Genomic DNA, 22906 nt, shown 5'->3' with positions numbered 1-22906 from the left:
CCTCGTCGTGGAGGAGATAGGGAGGGAAGGTGCGTGGAGAAAGCCCTCTTCTCTGTGGCGATAACCATCATGCAAAGTGTGGAGCACTGACAGGAGTGTGGTGCATGTAAATATAAACGCCTACTGTTGCTTTCCTATGGGGGAAAAATGTCGAGCGGAAATGTTGGACGTGTGTGTGGGTGGGGAGGGAACTTGTGACGGGGCAGCCTGCAGCATTGAGGATTTGCAATAAACCAGATTGGCACACGCACATCTGGCTCCTCGCTGGACGAGCGTGTCCACGCTGACCGGCCGTTTGGTTGAAAAGCGAGCGCTGAGTGTCTGTGAGTTTGGCGTTGTCCTACCGTACCTTGATGGGGCCATCCACCGGGTCCAGTCCCTGCTCCGACAGCTGTTTCAAGGCACTTAGAGCAGCCTGAGAAGAGAGGGAACAACAGATGGTGGAGTGAGTGACGGAGGGAGGAGGGAGGGAGATTGGGTGGGAGGAGGAGAGTGAGTGTCACCCATCAGCTGCTTTTCAAATAACACTTACTCTGGGAAACCTGATGCCAGCAGGACACTTTCCCTTCGCCCTCTGTTGTCTTTGGCTCCTCTGCGCTCACTGTTTATCTAGCGTTATTGGGTTAACATTTACACTTTATGTTTTGGCTGCTCTGCATTTTCCTAAGTCAATCCCAGTGACATCTGTATTCTCAGTGACCACAGCTAAACAAACAGCAGCGGGTCTGAAATACCTATAAATCATAAACACAGAATAATCCAATCTGTGTAGCTCAAAACCCACATTAAAGTGAAACTAAACAAGTGTGCGTTTAACATTTGTGTTGTTAATTGTGTAATGACTTAATTATGCTCAATTTGTGGTGGAGAAGGGAAGTGCAAAATGACACTTCTCAGTTTCACACTATCAAGGAAACAGTGTTGAATCTGCTGTCTTCACAGTCACAACCAGCCGTGTGTAGCAATATCACCAAAAAACTACTTCCTCTCTATACTTCCATGAATTCACACAATAATTCATTCGTGGCTTGTGCCAAGCCTTGATCAAAACTGCCATGATGTCATTTCCTTCCCGCTCATCGCCCGCCTGTCTGTCTGTGCCAGCCACAGGGGCTGCTGCTGATGTGAGGAGGATCCAGTCTGCTATCATAACATACGCAACATGTGTGGGAGTCCAGAGATGTAGTATAGACCGACACGCACGCTATGAGAGGTGGGACTGGAAGATAAACAAAATAACAAATGAAACCAGAGAGGCAGAGGTTGTTTTAGTCAAATATTCTTCACATTTGTATTTATTCAACTTTCTTAATAATTTCTGTTAGTATTACTGTTGATGTTATTATTGTTTTTCCATTATGATTGTTACTTGCTGGGATGCTGGGATTACTGCTGGACAGTAGCTATAGCCAAGTGTAATTCCTCTGTTTCCTTTTTATGAGATGCAACTACTGTCAGGGACCATAAATTAATTTAGAGTATAAAGATAGTACTAAAAGAATGGTAATTTTGAAGTGTGACACTTACACAACCACTGATCTAAACCATTGTTACCAAACACAATTAATGTCACAAGCAGAAACCACTTGAGGACCACTTCTGGAAAAAGGAGTGCCAAGACAAACTGGTCGATCTAATCTAAACCGGGCTGCAGGTCCGATTCTGACTCACATCCTCCCACCATCCTAAATATCATCTCCAGATGTGGTCGCCCTCTCTCCCCTTTGTCTCTGCTGAGGAGGACATCTCCCGGCAGAACTGACACCACTGGGTCCGGCAGTGCAAACCTGTTCCTTCCATACCAACCATCAAGAAATACTAACAGTTAGTATCTAAGGACCTTTTCACACCTGACAATCCAGAGCAAAGCTCTCATTTTTGTTACATTATTGGGGTAACACAATTCTTCAAATGCACAGTTTGCTTTGCTTTTCAATTTCAAGATGATTTGAACCTTATTTTTTATTACAGCTACACCATTGTTAGACTATCAAGTCTTGATCTTTTAAGATCAACACAGGATTGTTTTTATGCGCTGAGAACTGTCATTTACATTTTCAAATTTGTCTTTGAAAAACAGAAAGTGCAGCTGCAGGCTTCTGGTAAACTATGCTGTGTCATCTTTTAAGTGTTTGAATTATTTTGTTTATGCCGGGGTGGAGAGGGAAAAAAAACATACGGGGAGCAGCGCCAATCCTGCTTTTGATCCATTTTCGATTTAGCTCATTTTGACTGATTTTACATTTAGGACTGAAATTGTGACACCCATTTCACACTGAAAACATTTGATCTGGTAAGTTCTGGTTTCACATTGCAATTATGCAAGCCACACTAAAGAACCGTACGTGACATAACTACATCCTCTCATCATCACCTGTGTGAGCTGTGTCTTTATTGAATTGTTTTTCTTTTTTCTGGTCCTGACTTTGTACAAAAGTCCAAACAACCCCCCCCCCCCCCCAGTAGACAGTAGAAACAAACTAAACCATGGTTCAGTTTGCTCCAGACCAAACCACCTCTTTTCATCAGAACAAGGTTTGGCTGTTTGGTCCAAAGTAGGTAGTTGTGAAAGGACCCAAAAACTACACATACAGTACACTCCTCTTTTAGTGTGTGAACAACTCAATCTGATTTTGTGTTGTCATGCGGTCTAAAAAGGATTCCACTGTTCTTCAAAAGCACCACCAATTGTTTTCACTGGATGTTTACGATTGTTTTGTCAGTGTGGGTGTTGCAGCTTTCAAATGATAGACAATTTATTAGGGAAACATTTCAGTTGCTTGAGTCATTGAAAAGAATAGATGAATGAAATGAATGTGGTTTGCACATTTCATATCACAGATTTTTATGGTTAATTAGTCATCTTCAACTTGTAAATGCAGTCCATCATTATTGCAGTGCTGTCAGGTTTCATAGTAATTTTATTTGGGTGGTGATCTTCATAAACTGGAACACAGGCAGAATCATTCTGATGCTGAAGATGCTGAATCCACCAACAGTATTTCTTAAATAAGTTGTATTATCTGTTATCTACATAGTAAATAATGCAGTAGTAATACAAATACTGATAAAGAATACTTAATATAAAGCGGACATTACCATTGAAGAACTACAACAACAAAAAACATAAAAAAAAAACCCTCCATCACCTCCTCAAGTTTCACTTTATCATTTTCCACACATCTGGCTCTGCGGTGGTCAGAACTAGCCTGGATCCTTCACACTCCATCACCGGTTAATCAGAGTCGAGATAAGGAATCCGTGGCTCTGCTCAGTAGATGAGTGAGATGTGACGGCCGGGTGAGTTTACCTCATTATTACCTCATTATTAGAATAAAGAATAATTAGAATAAAGCACGTCAATCTGTGTTTTACTCTAATTAGTTATATCAGCTCCATGGTGCTGACAAATTAAAATGTCTTCACAAGAATATCTGAATAGGAAACATTTTTCTGAAACACATAGATGTCTCTTTGTGAATAATGATCTGTATTTAAACTTATATATACTGAGAGAAAATGAATCATGGTTTAATCCTGAGAAAATATGAATCCCACCGCATGGCGTATCAGTGTGTCTCTATGGAATGCAATGTGAAGAGGAGGATGTTACACACTATTATCTGTGTGCTTGCGCCTGAAATAATTTTCAAAGTGTTTAACTTGAGAATATGAGTAACATAAACCAGGAATCATAAAATATGACTGACAGGTGCAAGGGTCAAAATCTGGCTTGTATCCATCAAATTGAGAAAAAAAACAACCGATGCTTACAGTTACTGAAAAATCTGCAACAATATAGTAAGACGGGTTTGAAAAATTGATACTGTTGGGTTATTACTTAAGGCCTTTCTCCAGAGACCCAGAAATCAACTGGAGCCCCTCTAAGTCTGTAACAGACAATTTATGGTGCAATGTGTTTTTTCTCTGTGAAGATCTGACAGCCAGTGAGATTTAGAGCTTGAATATACTTGCAGAGATTTAAGGCGACAAGGCTGTAGAACATGACAGCTGAGGGAATGTTTTCACAATTACACTGTTAATAAACATAAATCATAGCAGGGGTGTATGATATAACCATTTTTATATAGTACACATGCTGGACCATCATGTCATCTCACATTGACCAGAACTGTCCACACGTATCGAAGCGGAAAAGTAATTAAGATAAGAGGGAAATCTAATGCAGCCAGATTAATCTGGAACACATGATCAGGTCACACCTGATAAATAACTGGGATGGATCAATCTCCATTTACTCTGGTGACCAATAAATTGTAATCACAGCCAACTTCCCCATGATTACCTCTTGTTTGTTGTATTTCATTGGTTTGGGATCTTTCTCTCCTTGAGTAAATAGCCAGAGCCCATCTGTTGGAGGGTTGGGGGGGGTGGTGACTAGAGATAAACAGCCATAAATCAGGGGCTTGACGGTGGCAGCACTGCTGATATACGACAGGCAGGCATGAGGGCCGTGGCAGCCAATCGCTGGGGCCAGCAGCTCAGCGAAGGACACTGAGCCTAAGACAAATACTGGGCCTATCTGTGGGAATGGCAGCCAGTGAAATCATTATTTTTCTAATGAGATAAGTTGGCCATCGTTAGAGGCAGCCGCTACACTGATGCATCAACACCAGGAGAGTATGTTTAGTCTGAGGCCGTGACACGCAAGGTGGAGGTGTTCCATCTCTGTCACGGAACAAAGAGAGAGTAAGAGGTGGCTTAGGAGACAATGTGCAGAGAGGATGCTGAGTCATTAACAAATGGAAGAGGCATGGCGGAGGCTTTTGAAATGGATGTTTAAAACAGACAAAAACAGACAAAAATGATCAGCTGGACACCACCTCTGAAGGCTGGATTAAGATACGAACTAGCTTGTTGAATGTGTCATTGTACCACACTCAAAGGTGGGGTGACCTCCACACCCATAGCCAGTTTCTGCTCGAAGTGGGTGTGAATGTCATATACAGAAAGTTACAGAAATTGTTGATTGTACTAGCCCCGCCAAGGCTGGAAAGATGTGGCAAGGGGGTTTCTGAGGCTGTTCGACCATCCGACAAGCACTTCTCTTGGAGTATAGTGGTAGCTTAAGAAAAAAAAAACAGTATCTCATTCACTTCAATGAGTCCACTGCGTTGCCACAGTGGGGGTGCTGACGCAGGGGGCCCCAACAACAAATGCAGAGTTGTTTGGCAAAAAAAAAAAAAAAAACTTTTGCCAGAACTCAAGTCATTGTGAACTGTAGTGCAAACATGTACAAACGTGTATTTTATGTAGAATACCATGTACCGAGAACAGCATTAAGCCATTTTTAAAGCAATCTTAAAAATGTACTGTGACTTTCCACAGTTATAAATCCTGCCTCACCAGGGTTTGACATCAACCATGGCCCTGAGGCCACAAAAAATTACTCCGTGGCCACAAAATATTCCATGTAGGTGGCCCCCTGTAGCCACCAAGTTTTATCCCCATACTGAGGCTTTGCCAACACAATGTTACACTTACATAACAATCCTGATCCTTTTAGTTGAACGTTCTATGAAAACAGTGAATCAATACTCATTGCAGGCTAGCTATCGATATATAAAGGGCTACTGAAGTATGGCTTTACTAAAACTACTCAAATTGTTAAGGCAATCCCTGCAGAAGAACCACAAACAAAAAAGGAAAACAAAACAACAACAAAAATGGATGTCTGATTTTAAATGACTGTGACACACGTAAGTATATAATGTATTGCCGTGTGTGTTTTGTGTTTTATCAACTAGCTGAGAACTCTAGCTTGTTTTTCTCTAGCTTGTTTTTCTCTAGCTCGTTTTTCATCGGAAGCAATGCCTTCAGGAAACACCACATCACAATTCACAGGAGAAGTGGACGACGTAAGTGTAACAGTTAAGGAAGGCTGTGTTAAGTTGCACTGTCTGTTTTGCTTTTATATAAGTTTACATTTGGGCTACCAAAAATGTACTTTGGCCACCAAAGTTATGGACTTGGTGGCCTGAGGGACGAGTACTTAAAAATATAAGTGTCCATCCCTGCTTACAGTATCATAAATCAGTGTGTAGTGTTTTTGAAGATTCCAAGTGGATATCATGGATCATCTGTCATCTTCTCGCCAGTACGCTCAATCCACCACAGCCCTTTGAATTTGCTGTGGAACAACTACTGAAGTCACCCTCATCACTCCCTCTTCACCTATCCTGTCCTCACCCAAACTTTAGATAACAAACCAGCACTTGCCATCAATCCAAGACTGGGAGCCAACCTAAAGCACCCCACATAGGCTCATTCATCTATCTACCTAGCTGTCCCTAGTTCAAAGGCTTGGACAAACAGCGGTCGAATGTGACGGCGTCTGAGGAGGATCTGCGACCGTGGCTGAGCTCTTGATGTGGAGTGACAAGGGCGGCTCATTTTTCTGGGCCTGCTGTGCTCTTAATGGCTTCTCCGACAGAGGCTTTGCTTCCGTCAGCGGCTTAGCCAAACAAAGGCTAAGTCTCCCAGGAGCCCCTGGCATCAGCCTGATGGATCTGATGGATCGCTGGATCACACCGACTCTGACAAATCAGACCCCTGTGTCAGCTCTCACTGCTGGACTACTGAGATCTAGGGAGGCATTTTAGGCATTGAGAGGCTGGCTGTAGAGAAAAAGAAATGTTTGGTGGGAAAGGAACCAGAGAGAAGAGGGGAAGGGAGGCTTCAATCCTTCGATCTCCATCACATCACCCTCTGGCCTTTAGCAGCCATCAAAGACCTCAGGGGGGTCCTAATGAGGTGAAGACCACCAGCATATCATTCAGTCTCACATACTTGCATCTCTTTCTCTCCTCCTACTCTGAATCTTCAGAGTAGAAGAAGAAAGAGAACTTTTAGCCTACTTAGCATGTTCTCTTGGCTTTATCAGATCAGATGCTGCTCCTGCTCTGCTGGAGGCCAGATGAAAGCACAGACACGAGCTTTAGGTTTAACCCAATCACCCAGTCTCAGAAGTACAGTGTGGTATCTCCCTGTTTACCAAGCAGATCCAGACTCCCAGGGGCTTTCTCTGGCTCTGTACAGTCTGGCTGGTCGACTTGAACGCTTGTCTAATCTAAAGTCCAGGCCAAGAGCATCAGTGGCAGTTTCTTTGATCCTGTGTCATTGTCGAAGTCATGTGTTTGGACGCCCACATTATCCAAAGCAGAAACAGGCAGCAAATGCTTGGTTTCCTCTTCTGATGTCTTGAGAAAGGTCCTTGTGACCAAACATTGGCACTTTTTAAAATAAATCAGTGCAGAGGTGGTAAGTGGGAATTGACTTTTTTCTTTGAAATGCTTGGTTTCTTCCTCATACTCTTCTCGTGGTCAACTAGAAACCAACTCTCAACATCTCTGCAAGTGCACTAAAATAGATGTGCGTGGGCATGAATATAAAAAAAGGAGCTAAAAATTTAAAAACTCAGTAGTGTGGTGTTATGTTGTGTCACTTTCTCTGCAGACTCAATAGACACTGTTGATGGATTTAACTGTTATGTTTATATTTTCCAATCGGCCAATGTCAGCCCAACAACCAGCGATTGCTAATATACTTGTTACATTAAAGTACACTATGTAGGTTCAGGACATTCATATAAACAAAATTAACTCACAAAGTGTCAAAGATAATATTCTTAAGCCTATTTTTCTTATAAAATGAAAAATCGCTCTTTGTTAGTCCACTGTTCCAACAATCAACAGCCCTAGTTTGGTCAAAAGAAATCTTTAATTGACTGCTTCAGATGTGAAAATATTTTGGCTCTAAAGGCTGTATTCTTGTCACTTGTTGTTGGGCTCTGGGGGTGTTTGCTACGCTGCTGAATAAGAGTCTGTCACTGGGCAGTAGCTCTCAGAGGCAGACCATAAAATTAACAAAATAAAATGTCAAAAAAAATTGCTCTCCTAAAAAGAAAAAAATCCCCAAAAAACTTCGCTGGTGATGGATTTTTTTGGCCAATTGCCAATCCAATTCATTCAATTCTCCAACTCTATGTTAGATGGAATGAGGATAACAATATCTTTGTTGTAGTTAAAAAATACAAATATTACATGAGCTGCTTGGTCTTTATTATGCCTAGAAGGTGGAACATTGCATCATTTACAGAACCAATATTAGGCCAGACACATTTCCTCACTTCTACCAAGTACCACTTCACCACTCATATACTGTACACAAACCACAGTATTGTTTCACATCCACTTCCGTAAGAGTTTCCTCATAGAACTTGAGTGGATGATATGTAACCCAAACGGCTCGCTTTTGTTTGCTCGATTGTACAATCGCCATTCATGCTCTTATTCTGCAATAACGCCCTGGCTGTCAGGTCTTAATAATGCCAGAAAGAGTCTGACTTACGCTGGGTGGCTGGCTTTGAGGTGCTGCGAGGTGGGGGGACTCAGAACATGAAGGGGACGCAGGACGGCTGCTGATGAGGATGATCTAAAGGACTTCCACTAGACTAAACAATGACCCGAGTGGATTTCAAACAGGGTGTTTTACAGGGAGGACCTGGGAAGTTGGAAAAATGAGTGCCCTGTTGTCAGAGACGGTCTGAAGCTGGATATATTGTTCTGGAAAGGGCTTGTTCTATTTTCAAAAGGCCACATAAAACCTTGACAGTGCTCCCTCTTTTTACGCTCATTCCCCAAAGCACAAAGAAATATGATATACCAGGGAGGAGAAAACGCCATCCACTGACCCATCTTTTTGTCCTGTATTAACCCTGTTGTCACTGCCATGCCATCACGTCACATCTTTTTCTGACGTTCAATAAATTCTTTTAAACATTATCTATTGCAGATCCTCTCTTCTCCTTTTTTCCTTCTGTCATGTACTCTCGAGCTTCTTTTCATCCCTTGGCTTTCGTTTTCCTCTAAATTCTTTCCTTTTCCTTTCTAGCCACATCAAAACCCTGGAAAGGGATCACTGGAACATTCCCGGATAGCTCGTGGAGAACACCTGTGTGTGCATGAGTGCTGGCAGTGTATGCGTCTATTTGTTAATGCGGTGTGATATGTACATGGATTCTTGAGTAACTACAGAGAAAATGTATTTAGATCCTCTCACCAAATCTCTTCCTCACTCTCTCTCCAGATTTCACATCCTCTTCCACATCAGAGGGATTGATAAAAGAGGCAGTGTGTGCCTGGCAGTGGCCTAGCTGCTGCCTGACATGACGTTAATTCTTCTGAAGTAGCACTTCATATGTGCCACTTCACTTTTTGCGAAACAGTGTAGAAACTGTGAATGTTGAACAGCTGAATAAACTTCTCTATGAGGAAATCTATTTGATTTCTGCATACTTCTCAGCCATGTGCGTGCACTGCCACATTACGGTGATCAGAATTCCTACAGTGGATAGTTTGTGTATTCTTTTGTGTGCCTCCCAGGTCTGAGATGAGCTCTGAAAGCTGGCTTAGTGGGTAACGGCCATGGGGCTCCCCAGGGGAGCAAGCCTTTGCTGACATGGGAAGCCATAAATAAGGGCCCAGGGCGCAGCGCCATGTCATGCGTCATTTGGGCCGGAGAGGCCTGCTTTATCCCCTCCCATCACTGAGTGGCTGAGGATGGCACCTCCTAGGGCGTAATATAAAACATATGGGCAGAGGGCGAGGGGCAGAAGCACCTCAGCATACCACACTCCTGCCTTGTCAGCAAAGCTTCTTGGAGAAAAAGCAGATCCAGCAGAAGACAGCCTCTATCATAACACTGTGCTTGTATACAAAAATCAGACTTCAACAAACAGTAATCTAATCACAGAGCTTAGTAATTTTTGATGTTGATACATCATAATTATATGATTATTGAGTTCAACTGGTAACCCTATTTAACATTTATAATCAGTATATAAGCAATGAATGAAGTTTGGTTTGTAACACCCTGTACCACACTATAATGTAGCTGCAAGCAAAGATGAGAGCATTGTAGCTGTAATTATACGTGATATGTTTTAAGTAGTGCTGTCAATTGATTAAAATATTTAATCATGATTAAATGCTGACTGTCTGTAGTTAATCACAATTCATCACAAAAATTACATTTTTTATTTGTTCAAAATGTACCTTAAAGGGATATTTATTTAATTTATTTATTTAGATTAAAGTGTAATTCAAATGTAACTTTATTAAATCAAATGCATTAACCAAAAACAAATGACAAATATTGTCCAGAAACCCTCAAAAGGCACTGCATTTGGCATAAAAAAAATATGTGCTCAAATAATAACATGACAAACCCATCAGCCCATCAGGCACAGATGGGGATATTGACCTGCTCAATTTAACATTAAGGCCAAAATGAACTAAAAACTTCAACAGCAAAGTCAATTGAAGCATCTATGGCGCACTGCAAGGTTCAGATTTAAAATTCCAACACTACAGAACCAGCAGTATTTTAGGAAGAAGTCGCTATTTATGTGTATCTGTTCATTTTGTCAGTATTATTATTGTTAATAATTGTTTATTTCTTTAATAAAATATTTTCATCTGTGGAGAAAAATCCTCACCTTTATTCAGCTCAGTCTACATAATGATGAAACAGTTTTTATATTAATGCAGCAGGATCATTTACATCAGTGTCACTCTGACAGTTTATATCAGTGAGGATGTTTTAGACCACAGCAGACAGCAAACTGCACACCGACACACACCGAGGAGATGAAGAGGAGAGACAGAGTCTGGAGTCTTCATCATGACTTACAATAATGCAGCACAGTGACAAACTTTTGTGGAGGAGACGAGCATCACTTTGGACTTTACAGAGAAAGATATTTTAATCTGTAGTGTTTAAACCACAGAACTGTATAGTAACATCAGGATTCACCGTTAATAAAGTCTTTATATCAGTCGACACGTCACACACTCACTCCCCCTCCCTCCCTCCCTCCCTCCTCTCTGCAACTCGTCTCTCCTCCACTGAAATTTTGAGCAAATACGACTCTAAAATAACTCTTTGGCTGAAAGCTAATAGCAATGTTTTCTTTGCGGTTGTTTATTTTTTGGTTATTTATTCCCCTTTTTCTGCCAGGGAAACAAAGGTGACTTCATTATAAAAAACATGTATAATATATATATAAATGCTCTATCACACTCTAATTAAACACACATCAGGACATTATACACAAATAGAGTAGGGGAGTTTAAATTAAGTGCTACTATATAATTCTCAGTTTCTTAAAGATTGATACCAGTAAGCTGTAGGTTTTTTTTTTTTGGCTTTGTCTGTGTATGGAGTAATTTGCCCTGAACACCATTACGCAATCTGAGTCAAGAATGACTGTACCAAGAAGAGAAAGTATGACACTTTCCCTTTTAATCGAGAGTTGAGACGATGACACGTTTTCACATTTTTGGGAAAGAACCCAGCCATCAACAGGATGTTACACAGGGGAACCTATGTTTGTCTATCCCCAAAATTGGCAACTTATTCCAAGGTTGCTGATGAATCATTGACTAAATACAGCATGAGATGAGATACAGAGCATGAAGAATGCATTAGCGATGGGACTCCTGCCTGTGAAGATGTTGGGTAAGAAGAGAAAAACAGCCCCAAGGCCAGTGACTCACCAACATGACTACTGACAAAGCTGAAATGCTCCCCAAAAAGTAGGACCTTTGAATTCTCTTGGACAAACGTCCCCCACCACTCACGGACCAACCTGGGAGATGAGACACAGTCTGGGAAAACTATTCTTTTATGACTCATCCAATGAAACCACAATAATTTCATTCACAACTTCTGCATCGCTTGTATAGATGACATAAACAGAGAATAATGTTGCTTCAACATTACTATGTCTGTAAGTCATCCCAAGGATTGAGAATGCTTCAGAAATATGGGGAAGTCGAGTAGATCATCAAATGTCACACAAAACATTCACCTCCTGGATTAATACTTAAGTCATGTTGGGAGATTTGGGAAATACCCATCTGACTGTCCTGTATGGTTCCTCTCTGTTTCCACCAGGTTTCCCCAGTGACTCCAAAGGAGTGTTACATCACCTCATCTCCACCTGCAAAGATCCACCTTTCTATGCCGGAGGGAAGCTTCTATAATCCTGAACAATTGGACTCAAATTGCCCTGGGGAGGTACAAAAAGCTGTGGGAAGAAAAGCCAGCCTTCAGGCACTCGCTCTCTTATCAGCGGGGAGATAGTGATCGGTCTCGAGGGGCGTCCCATTTCTCTCTTTTCTGCTTCCTAATCTCCCTTTCCTTTCCACTTTTCTCTCTGTGTCAAGGATTGACCATATGATCCTTTTAACCACTCTTTTGCTGCCAATGTTCATTGTCCTGAACTCAAAATGACAAACTCTCACTGTTTGCTTGGTGATGAAGCGCACAGCCAAGTTAAAGTGGGCAGTGGTACAAGCAGAGGTTGGGTGGGGATGCAAATGTGACGGCTGTGGTTGTTGCCTGGCTGCTACACAACCAGAGGAAAAAGTCCTTCTCTATCCACAACAATGACGAGCAGCTCGCACCAGAGGTAGGATCCAAGGCCTTAATCACTTCCCCCCAATTTGCGTAGATAATAAACTTAGTAAAGATACTGCAGTGGGCCGTATCAATTGCTTGTGAGGATATCAGCCTGGATGTCAAAGAGCATTGCTGGCTGTTATCAGCACTTCCGTTAAAATTGGAATCCAATTATTTCTGCATCGTTGGGTAAGTGATGGAAGTTAAAATACAGCTTGTATTAAAAATGGTCCGAACAAATGAGGAGATAGGTCTGATGAGTCATCAGCGCAGCAACTTCACTTAACAGAGTAGCTATTAACACCTCCTATTCCATCATAATGACAACTGCTGCTGGTTTCTTTGAGCTCAGAACCTCAGTATGAATTAAGGTACTGCGTATGCTTAAAGCAAAGCAGCTTGTACTACATTTAGTCCAAAAATGTCTAAAGGCACCGAGTTTGAATGGCTACACCCAAAGCTGCGGTGAGAAGCCTGCTGTCATATAGAGGGGTGAGATGTGATCATGGTTGATGAGAATAATGATTGGCCGATTGGTTGGATATATTGGCTCAGTCATTCCAATTCTTTGGGGCGATTTTTGACATTTTATTTTGCTAATTTAATATTCTGTTCTTGTTCATGAGAACAAGTGAGAGACGCTGCTCAACAAGCAGCACAGAACACAACCACTGAGCCAAAGGATGAGTGTGAGAAAAATGGTGCAGAGACAGAATATTTTTTATATGTAACTCAGATGTAAGTAATTAATTTTGAAAAACCAGAGTTGGTCATTGTTGGAACAGTGGAAAGACTGACCAAGACAGTTTTGTTGAGTTTTATTTTATACTTTCCAATGAGTTGACAAGGCAACTGAGCTTAGTTCAATAAAAGAGAAACTTTAATTCAGAAGGCATGTGGTTGTTTTAAAATAGGTGTAAGAATATTTCCTTTCTCGACATTTGGTGAATTTATTTAGATTTTTCATTGAATGTAGCAAACATACATAATGCAGATATATTGGCAATGGTTGATTTTGGAATAAAAAAATAATAAAATGCAATATACATTCCCCCCAGTTTCGACATCAGAAAGGTTGGGGGTGGGGGGTTCAGGTACTGTATTGCAATCTGATAGGCACTTTGTTTCATGCGTACTGACCCCTTTAGACCAACAAAAAAGGGTGACAAGTTTTACAGAAGAGACTTACAGGTGTGGGAATGCAAAAAAAGAGGAACTTGGGGATGTGGTCTAAGAAAGGGTTAAGATAAAGGGTGAAGGGAGAGGGGCTAAGTGTCTCACTGTGACAGCCGCCAGCTGCATGCAATAATCCCCTACTCTCCATCACGAGCCCTTTATATTTTCTTGTCAGAGACGGCAGTGTGTATGAGAGAGTGAATGTCTGGTGGAGAGGGACATCCGGTAACAAGAGAGGACGCGCAGTCAGACGGCGTTTTACACCTTCTTCTCCTCTTGTCTTTTCCTCCTTGCAGCTCCCTCAGCTCCTTTCTGCATTGACTTTTAATCACTTCATACACACATGGGACACGCCTGTAAAACCTGTTGCAGTGTTTTATAATTTGCTATGGATCCCCATAAGGACTGTGACTGTTTCTCATTACCCAGCATGCTCACTGAGCCTATAAGATCTGGATGGATATTTTGTCTTATGCCTAAATCCCAAGAAATACAGAGTGGTTCTGCAGCTCAATGTGTGATGGGGGTCAATTGAAACCCATCATGCCTAAGGGAGCCCCTGAAGTGTTATGAAAACCCTCCTGCGTTCCTATGGCAACTGGCAGTGTATACTGCAGTCACAGATTATGTATAAGGCATGTTTACTGAAAACAATAAATTCCAGTATGCTTATATCAAGAGGCAGGCCTTGCTGGGTAAGATTCCTCCAACCATTCTGATGAATAGGTCCAGGGGCCACACTAACTAGCCAAAGATGGAACGCAAAGGGGAAAACCGTAATGTAATGCACACTGGAAACACATGTCTTTAAAACATGTTAGCATAATGCCATTACTGAGTTAGTTCAAAGCCGGGAGGCCTGTCACAAAGTGTTCATAAACAACAGGAATGGATCTCAACAGGAACAAAGCCATGTTATGAATTCAGTCTGCAAACAGAGAATGGCTGACGTGATGAGCAAACAGATTGACGTAGGCATAAAAGCAGCATGTCATGATGTCTCCAAAGTGAGATAGCAAAGGAAATTAAATAAGTCGTGTATGCCAAAACTTCAGTCAGATATGATACCTTTTAGTATTACATTTTTATGTAATGTCGCAGACTAGGGGGAAGAATAGAATCTAATGGGATTAACATTAAATGATTGGAACTGATTTTCCCAGAAAAGTGTAGCTTTCTGTCTGTCTGAATACAGGGTCCCCACTATATTTAAAGCTCATTTTCCAGGACAGTTTCAGTAATTATCTAGCTGTTATGATAGACAGGACTTGCACCATCCATTGATATGTTCCTCTCTGTGGGAATAACTTATCTATGAAATCATGGATAGAAACAATGACAAACTGATCATAGAATAATGCAAACACGCCAGCAAATGTGCAGCACTTCACTTAGAATGTCACTAATTTCACTTCTATCTCATCATGTCATTAATTTTTCATTCCTTGACTTGTTTTATGGGTCTGTTCTAATATTGTTATATTTTTATTTATCCTATTTTATCACTGTAGTTTATTTTGTTTCTTACATAACTGAAAGCAGCCTAATCAAAATACTGTCATCTATAAACTGTAATTCTAATGTTAATATGATTCTGAACCCTGTTAGATAGAAAAGTTATCCATTTTTGGGAGCTCTGACTAGTTCTTTCTAAACTAAAGGAAAATAGGGGAATGTTAAAATGATTTTCCAGGACAAGACATGATTTTCCAGGACATTTGACTCTGGGAAGGTGCAACAACCCCTTCCGCTTTCAGAAACAAGTACGTCAGTTCTTCAGTTTTCCTGCAGTAGCACAGCACAGAGGCTAGAGCCCATTATTTGTCATTGATGCTGTGATTTTATCCATTAAAGGAGAGTGAGTGCTTAATCCTTTGTGGGCGAGTTTTTACGAGCCACCTCACACATTTTTACAGCATTGCAAACAGACAGTAAACACCAGGAAGGCGCTGCGCTTTAACACGTGATTAAGACACAGCTAATTAGATTGCGGACAGTAAAACTGTGAGGGGAATCGTAAAAGCGAGAGCAGAGACGGGCCTGAGCGAGGGATCAGGTACAACCAGCAGACGTTTAAGTCAGGACACCACAGGCCACTGACAAATGACTGAGCTAGGGTTTCTCATTTCTGCTGCCTTCTCAGCAGTGAAAATGTAAATAGCAGACTTGCTATGGTAAAAAAGAAAAGACCCCCTCACACACAAGCCCCCCATGTCCACCATCCATCCATCCCTCCATTCTTCTCCTCCCTCTCCTCCTATGCAGTGGTTGGTCCCATGAAACAGGGGTCAGGGTACTAATGGAGGACCTCGTGGCCTTGGGTGCCTCTGGAAACAACCCCCCCACTCCCCTCTCTCTTATAAATCAAGCAAGCTTCATTGAGAGTGGCAGAGTCCTCTGATGTCCCAGCCATGTCTCATTTCAAAGTCCTCCTGAAGGCTCACACGGTTCCACGTTTACTCACTGGGCACAAGGGAGATGTGTATGTGGGGGTGAGTGCGAGACTCAAAAAGAGAAAGACAGACAGGGAGTGAAAGAAAGAGAATCAGTTTGGGTTAAGTGAGAAGTAGAGGGGAATTAGGAATAGAGAAGATGTCCCAGAGGAGAAGGGGGCCTCTAAAACAAATGTTTATTTAGTAACTATGCTGGATTAGACCTCTCACTTGAAAGAATGTACAATAAATCACACCATTTTGGGAAAGCCATTACAGCATCACTTTAACACAATGTCTGTGCACATGGGCACACGTGAAAGCAGAGGGGATAAAATGCCTTACTCTGCTGAACATGTACAGTTTACAGAGCACCGATAGAAGTGCAATCAAAACATAATTTCCCTCCCTTCATGGTAAATTGAAGTGTGCGTTCTATAGAAGGGTATGTGGTCATTGACATAATGACGTTCTGTGGTTTCCTTGAGTGTATGCATCCATAATAAAGCCAGATGAGTTACATATGGATTTAAAATTAATGTTTTCCTGACTACAAGTAATGTTGTTACATGTACAGCCTTTCTGCACATCATCTCAATGACGCTGAGAGCATCTAATCAAAACCAGTAACATGTATAGACATTCCTGGGGCACATAAAGGGAAAGAAAATAGTACATTTCTATGCAATCAAATGCAGGGTGAATATCGGGGATCCTTAAATGGAACCTTGAGGGACGCCCAAATTAATCATTATTATCTGGCTCTGTCCAAAATTACACACACCTGGATGAACATGCCAGATTTCGCCTCCCTTTTCCGGTAGAGGCAATGAAAGCTTGTCCTCTCTAATGGTAAATTCTCATACACGTGTCGGCTTGGCCTGGCCAGGCGCGTGAGCTCAGCACGGTGGAGTTCGCACCCGATTGAAGGTGTGCATTTAATGGCTGATGCGCTCATCTTGAGTAAAGTGACACATTCACATTCATATTCAATTACCCATCACAATAAAGGTTTGCCATTGTTTTGCTATTTAAAAAAAGCTTAAATTATGAAGCAGAAAAATCAGGATATGCTGGGTTTTCATCGGTAGCAACTTAATACAATTCTTCCCCAGTTGAAAGCGAACAAGAAACAGTAAACTAAAGCAGATATCTTTAAGTACAAAAAGGGACGCAGGAGAGAAACTAAACTACACCACAGAGTTTCAGTTAGAAGCCACGAAACTACTCTGAGGTGGACACATAGTGGCTTTTAAAAATGTCTTTCCTCTGGTCTTCTGTACAGACATGAGTCTTGATTTTCACAACACAAAAAAAAAAAGGTTAATTCGTCTACTGGCAATAGGAAGAAAATTCAATCACCCATTTTAACAGGTTAACAGGTTTGAAAAAACCTGCATATACACACTAATTTTGGTGCCAAATACCTGCTTTATTAGCATTGTATATTTTGTTGTTTCATAATATTCTGGTCATATGCCAGAATATTTTCTTGGCATTGGAGCAATTTCCAGGGAACTGTAGAGGGTCCAGGAAGTTGCTGATCCCAGCAAAGAAATAGTGCAGCACATAATTCCCAGTAAAACCCCAATGTGTCATTTTACACTTAGTTAGTCCTTTACTCTAAGTAACAATTAAATTCACATTAAAATACATAAACACTGTGCACCTGAGAGCACAATGAAGTGTAATTTGTCATATCACTAGATCATATTCGAGATAAATGCTTGCTAAATCATCACAATTCTCTAAGCCTCTGATAGCTGTCATACACAACAGGAGAGAACAGGACTCTTTTGCTCAGCTAGCAAAGACATGCAAAAGAATAATAACTTAAAAAAAAAAGCTACACATCTCCTGTTTCACTTGCCGGTGCAATTTCTTCCTCTCACGTTCAGCTTGTGAAAGTGTGGTTTGCTTAATCTTTCCTTATCTCCTTTAAATGCAAAAGGTTGGGCTGAATTTGCATGTAAAACAGAACACAAGCTGTCACTTGTGACTTTATTTACAGAGGAGATTTGGAAGATCGTGAAGATACTGTTATGAGACAGGCAGACACGCACGCACACACGTGCACACACACACAGACACACAGACACACACAGTGTTTACTTAAACCGCAGGAGTGTGTGACACCTTAGTCGTAACTGGTGTTAACCCCCGATGTGGCTGTTGTTTTGAGTGTTTCAAAATGTCTGCTGTTTGAGGCCTGAGAATGCGTTAACATCCAGATGAGAGGAAGGTGGTTGTAGTGGGGAGGGGGGGGGGCTCAGACAGACAGAAAAACATTCCCCAGTCGCTACGCTCATCTCCATAACTCAGTACGCAGCCACAGAGCACCGATTCTAACATGGGACATTAACGACCCGACTCCCACCACTGGAAGCGTCGTTATCTGCCAGGGAACAGTAAGGGTCATTTAGGGCCCGATTCATGACTGCCATGAAGGAACGGCTCATCTTTTTGCCTCATGGTTGTAGTCAGGGTTAAATAAATCACTTGTAGAAATTCTGTACCAGGCAGGAGGAGCCTCGTCTTGTACGGCTACGGACCTGTCAGCGAAATCTGAGTGATAGCCTGTAATTTCAGAAAGACGTACCATAATCATATTGTGTATGATGGAAATCAAAAACAACTTTCACAAACAAATAGCATCTAAGCATCTAGGGGATCTGATTTCAGTAAGTCAGGAAAGCAACAAAAGAGTATAATTACAACCAACAATACAGGTCATTGTGTAATATGTGTGTGTGTGTGTGAGAGTGTGTGAGTGTGTTTGTCTATGTATATGTGCGGTTGTTTTTATGCCTGCAAGGTGTGCCTGCAATTACTGTCAGTTTGTGATTTGCTTATGATGATAACTCTTAGAAGTTCTCAACCACAAAACATGTGCCACATATCAAGTTAAAGGGCTTTCTAAAATTCAGAGCAGTTATTCAGGGAGTTGCACAACACAGTGTTCGATGCACTGTGCAACTCTTAAAGACAAGCCTCAAGCCTCAGTGTTGGTTTGTGTCCTCCGTCCTGCAAATGTGTCCTACGCCCTGATCAAACCCAGCATTAACGTGCATCCTGAGTGATCCGATCACAAGCAGACAGCACAAGCGTGGAGGCACCCAGGATGCATTTGAGATCTGATTGCTTAGACCACATTTGGAGGTGGTCTGGGCCACATGTGAGCACATTCTTTTATCAGTGTGTATGCAATGTGTCCTGGGCCACATTGAAGGACTGCCTACTCAGCTGTCCTGCTCTGTGGAGGAACTACTCACTTGCGCTGCATAAATTGAGAAACAACACAGGCAACAGAAAACAGTCAGTACAACGCAAACTAGATGACTGGTATCAAACCTGATGATTTACGAGGAGATTGTGAAGAGGATGGAGGATAGTGATTACCAACAGTCATGGCAGCAATGCCAGCAAAAAACTCAGAGAGAGCCAGGGACTCAAACAACAAGTCCAGCAGGGACAAAACAAGCTGTCCACTTTACAGAAAACTAGAAAGAATGCTTGGAGACTGATCTTCTTTCTGTTGAATGACACGTCTGCTGAATCAAAGGGCGACTGCCGTGAAAGTGACAGTATGTCACTCTTTTGAGAAATGAACCTAAATTGCATTAACACACATTAATCAATCTGACACCAGCCCCATATGAATGTGGTTATAACTTTACACTTTGCTGCTGCCTGCACTGCATGTGCTAACTGTACAGTGTCCTAATTTATGGTATATAAATATAAAGGGCAGACACGTTACACATCACTCATTTACAAGAATATTCATTACTGATCACTTTCATATCTTTGAACGAAGGGTGATCCTCTCAAAATAACTCCTCAACATTCCCCCACTGCATTAAAGTTTGTATATTAGGACAACACAACACAATAGAAGACAGTAAAACAGTTTGCATAATGCTGATTCAGAAACAAAGGAGACATGTTAACCTTTGCGGAGTGACAACCTAACTGTGTTGATGTTAGAAAAGGTGTTTACTCCACAGGTGACATATCGCACACATTGTCCCTGGGAGAAGGCAAAGCAGAGGAAAAAGATTAAATACGTGGCCCTTATCTCGGGGACCTTTTCAGCGAGGCGAACTATCACTCGGTATCAAATGGCATTAAGTTAATGAGCCAGAGATGGTACAAAGAGCAGTAGGTAGCAAATTGGCAGGCTGGCTTGCTTATGCCTCCCACGGGGGTGATGAATGAAGAGAGGTGTGATTGGTTTAGAGACCTTTATTCACACCAAATTTGTATGTGTGGGAAATCACACAGAGCCTGACAGCACTGGAGGTTGCAAGGCCACTGCCAAAACATCTTGCTCCTCTTAGCATGGAGGCGATAATGAATGTAACACCTTTGGTTGCCTTAAAGCAATCACCTCAGTCTAACAGCTCTAAAAACCAACAGGGAGGGGGAACAATTAATTTGTTTACACTTACAGATATAAATTAAACTTTAAAAACACAGCGCCTCTTTTCGCTTTCTTTCTTAACAAAACGTGTGATTTGCCTAAAATAAAAATCTTATCTAAATGGGCAGGTAGCGCCATGCTCTCCATAAGTTTGAGTGTATGACAATTTTACACATCTCTGACAACTAGATGGAGTCAAGTTACATTCTAGCACATATTTTACAAACACATGCCAACACCCTGGAGTGCAGATGCAGGCATGTCGGCTTTGTTTTCATAAGGGCAGCACAGAAGTTATCATCTGTTATTATTTGGTTAGCCAGCATTTGTGGGTAAATATTGTTTCTTGTGCTGCTTGCACACATTGCACACTCTGTCTGCACAGGAGGCGTATGTCAGTGTTAATTCATACTGATCCTGTAACGTAACAAAAGGTCAGCTGCTTTGTTACTTGGCGTCAATTCACCAAAATCACAAATATACTTAATTTTTTTTGTACAAGGGTTTTCTTTTAACCTCTTTTGCATGGTTGCACCACAAGGAAAATTTAGTCTTTAGAGACTGATTTGATATGAGAAGATCAATCTCCTTGAGAGCTTAAAACTGGCTCTTCATAGTGTTTATTAAACTGATGACATGTTTATTGCATAAGAGATGAAGATTGAGAGAATAAATTTATTACAGTGATCTCAGAAGGCAGTAATGGAGCATTTCTCTCTCTGTTCACATTTTTATCTTGTGCAGGCTTCATGTTAATCTGACAGCTTGCCTTTAAGACTTGTGCTGTATTACTGCTATATGTTTCTCACTTTATGTTTGCTCTTTTGTCCTATGCTTGCTTGTTTGCTTACTTCTGTGGATTACATGACTTTTGTGTTTGCTTACACATAATGGTTATTGAAGTGAGATTCCTTCTGTAAGCCTCTAGCAAAGAGTTTCCACCACAGGGACCAAGGTCTAAGTTCCAAGGACATTATTTTAACCCCCAAAAAGCCCCTGCTTGGGGGATAGGGCATTTCACAAGCACAGGAAATGTGGGGATGAGGCTTATAGTGCTGAAAGTTTCTGATTAGTCAGGTATTTAGCAGCATTTTATTTTGTTCCTTTCATTGTTGTAGTGTCACAGGTAAAACAGATGTCTAAATGTCATCATTTTTTTTATACATCAGTGGAATGATTCATCTAATCTCTGCGGGTCTTTACACTGGGTAAATACAGACAATGGCGGACTGACAGAGCCTTTTAGTGTTCCTCTGGTACTAAAAGTTCCAGATACTTGGAATGGAAATGCGTCTTAATTTGCATGGAAACGCATACAATGGGCTGAAGGAACCTTTTAGTTTCTGGGACTAAAAGATCTGGGTACTTAAGTGGAATCAGCTTAGGTTTATTTTTTTCAAATCTTACCTGTGCAAGTTACTTATTTTCTTTCTTTTGTTGGTGTATGTCTGCTGCCATGTTGTGCAAAATAAAATAAATAAATAAACAAATAAATGGCAGAATAAGATTGCCTTGGCGACTTTTAGGTAACAGTGAGTTGGGTGCTTATTCAGACATGAGACCAGCATGTTAAACTGTCATCACATTAATGTGGGCGGCTGCATGTCTGAAAGGGGCTGTGATGTAACATTACAAAACAACACAACGCAATGCCTTCAACAGCACAGCATCTCATAGAGTTTTATAATGTCAATCTTACACGACATGCGTGTCAACTACTTCTAGTTTCTTGTTTATCTTTCATATTATGTTAAAGTAAATAAGGTTCAGAGTGTTTGCATGTGTGTGTTCACTTCCACACCATGTCAGCCCTTCATAGACATGCTAATGTTCCAAGGGGCCACTTGGAGCTATCAACACATCCCCTAATGGGCAAGTTCATGTTTATTCTCTCCTCACTGGTCACAACTTCCTCTGATGAGTAAAGAAAAAAAAAAAGTCATGTCTATCTCCCATTTTCTCATTCCCTCTCCTCATCAATCTCATGTATCCACACTCAATTCCTCTCCCTTTTCTTCTCTCTCTCCTTCTCTGAATCATTTACCCCCTCTTCCTCCTCCTCCATCATTCTTTCACTGCCCCTCTCCTTTCCCGTCACACTCTAATCTCCCACTCTGAAAGGTGTTTCCTGAGGAGGGCATGCGGGAAGACAGGTGGGAGTGATGGATCGCTCTGCGGATGCTTCACTTTGTCCGCTCTCCAGGGTGGGAACGGGGAGGGGTCGAGCAAGGGAGAGCAGCAGGGGTCGGGTTGGTCTGACAGTGGGAGTGCTGGGTGAGGTGGTATTGGGGAGGCAAGCGAGGTACAAGCACCTTCAAAAGGTGGTTTTGTTGGGGGAGTGTCTGTTACTGCTCTTCCTGTGGATTCCCTGTGATGTGAGCTAATTATA

At 41.5% G+C, this 22906-nt stretch overlaps 1 protein-coding gene across 1 annotated transcript in view; it reads right to left on the bottom strand.

Moving 5' to 3' along the window:
- stau2 (staufen double-stranded RNA binding protein 2) overlaps positions 1-22906 on the bottom strand; it is a 110429-nt gene that overhangs the window by 1764 nt on the left and 85759 nt on the right. The window contains exon 14 of the mRNA XM_084747154.1: positions 350-415. Coding sequence (XP_084603280.1) covers positions 350-415 — 66 coding nt within the window. The remainder of the gene's footprint in view (positions 1-349; positions 416-22906) is intronic.

Source organism: Lutjanus erythropterus, chromosome 21, assembly GCF_056507025.1.
Source record: "Lutjanus erythropterus isolate fLutEry1 chromosome 21, fLutEry1.hap2, whole genome shotgun sequence".
NCBI classification, from domain to species: Eukaryota; Metazoa; Chordata; class Actinopteri; order Lutjaniformes; family Lutjanidae; genus Lutjanus; species Lutjanus erythropterus.
This window is presented reverse-complemented; position numbering and strand designations above follow the sequence as displayed.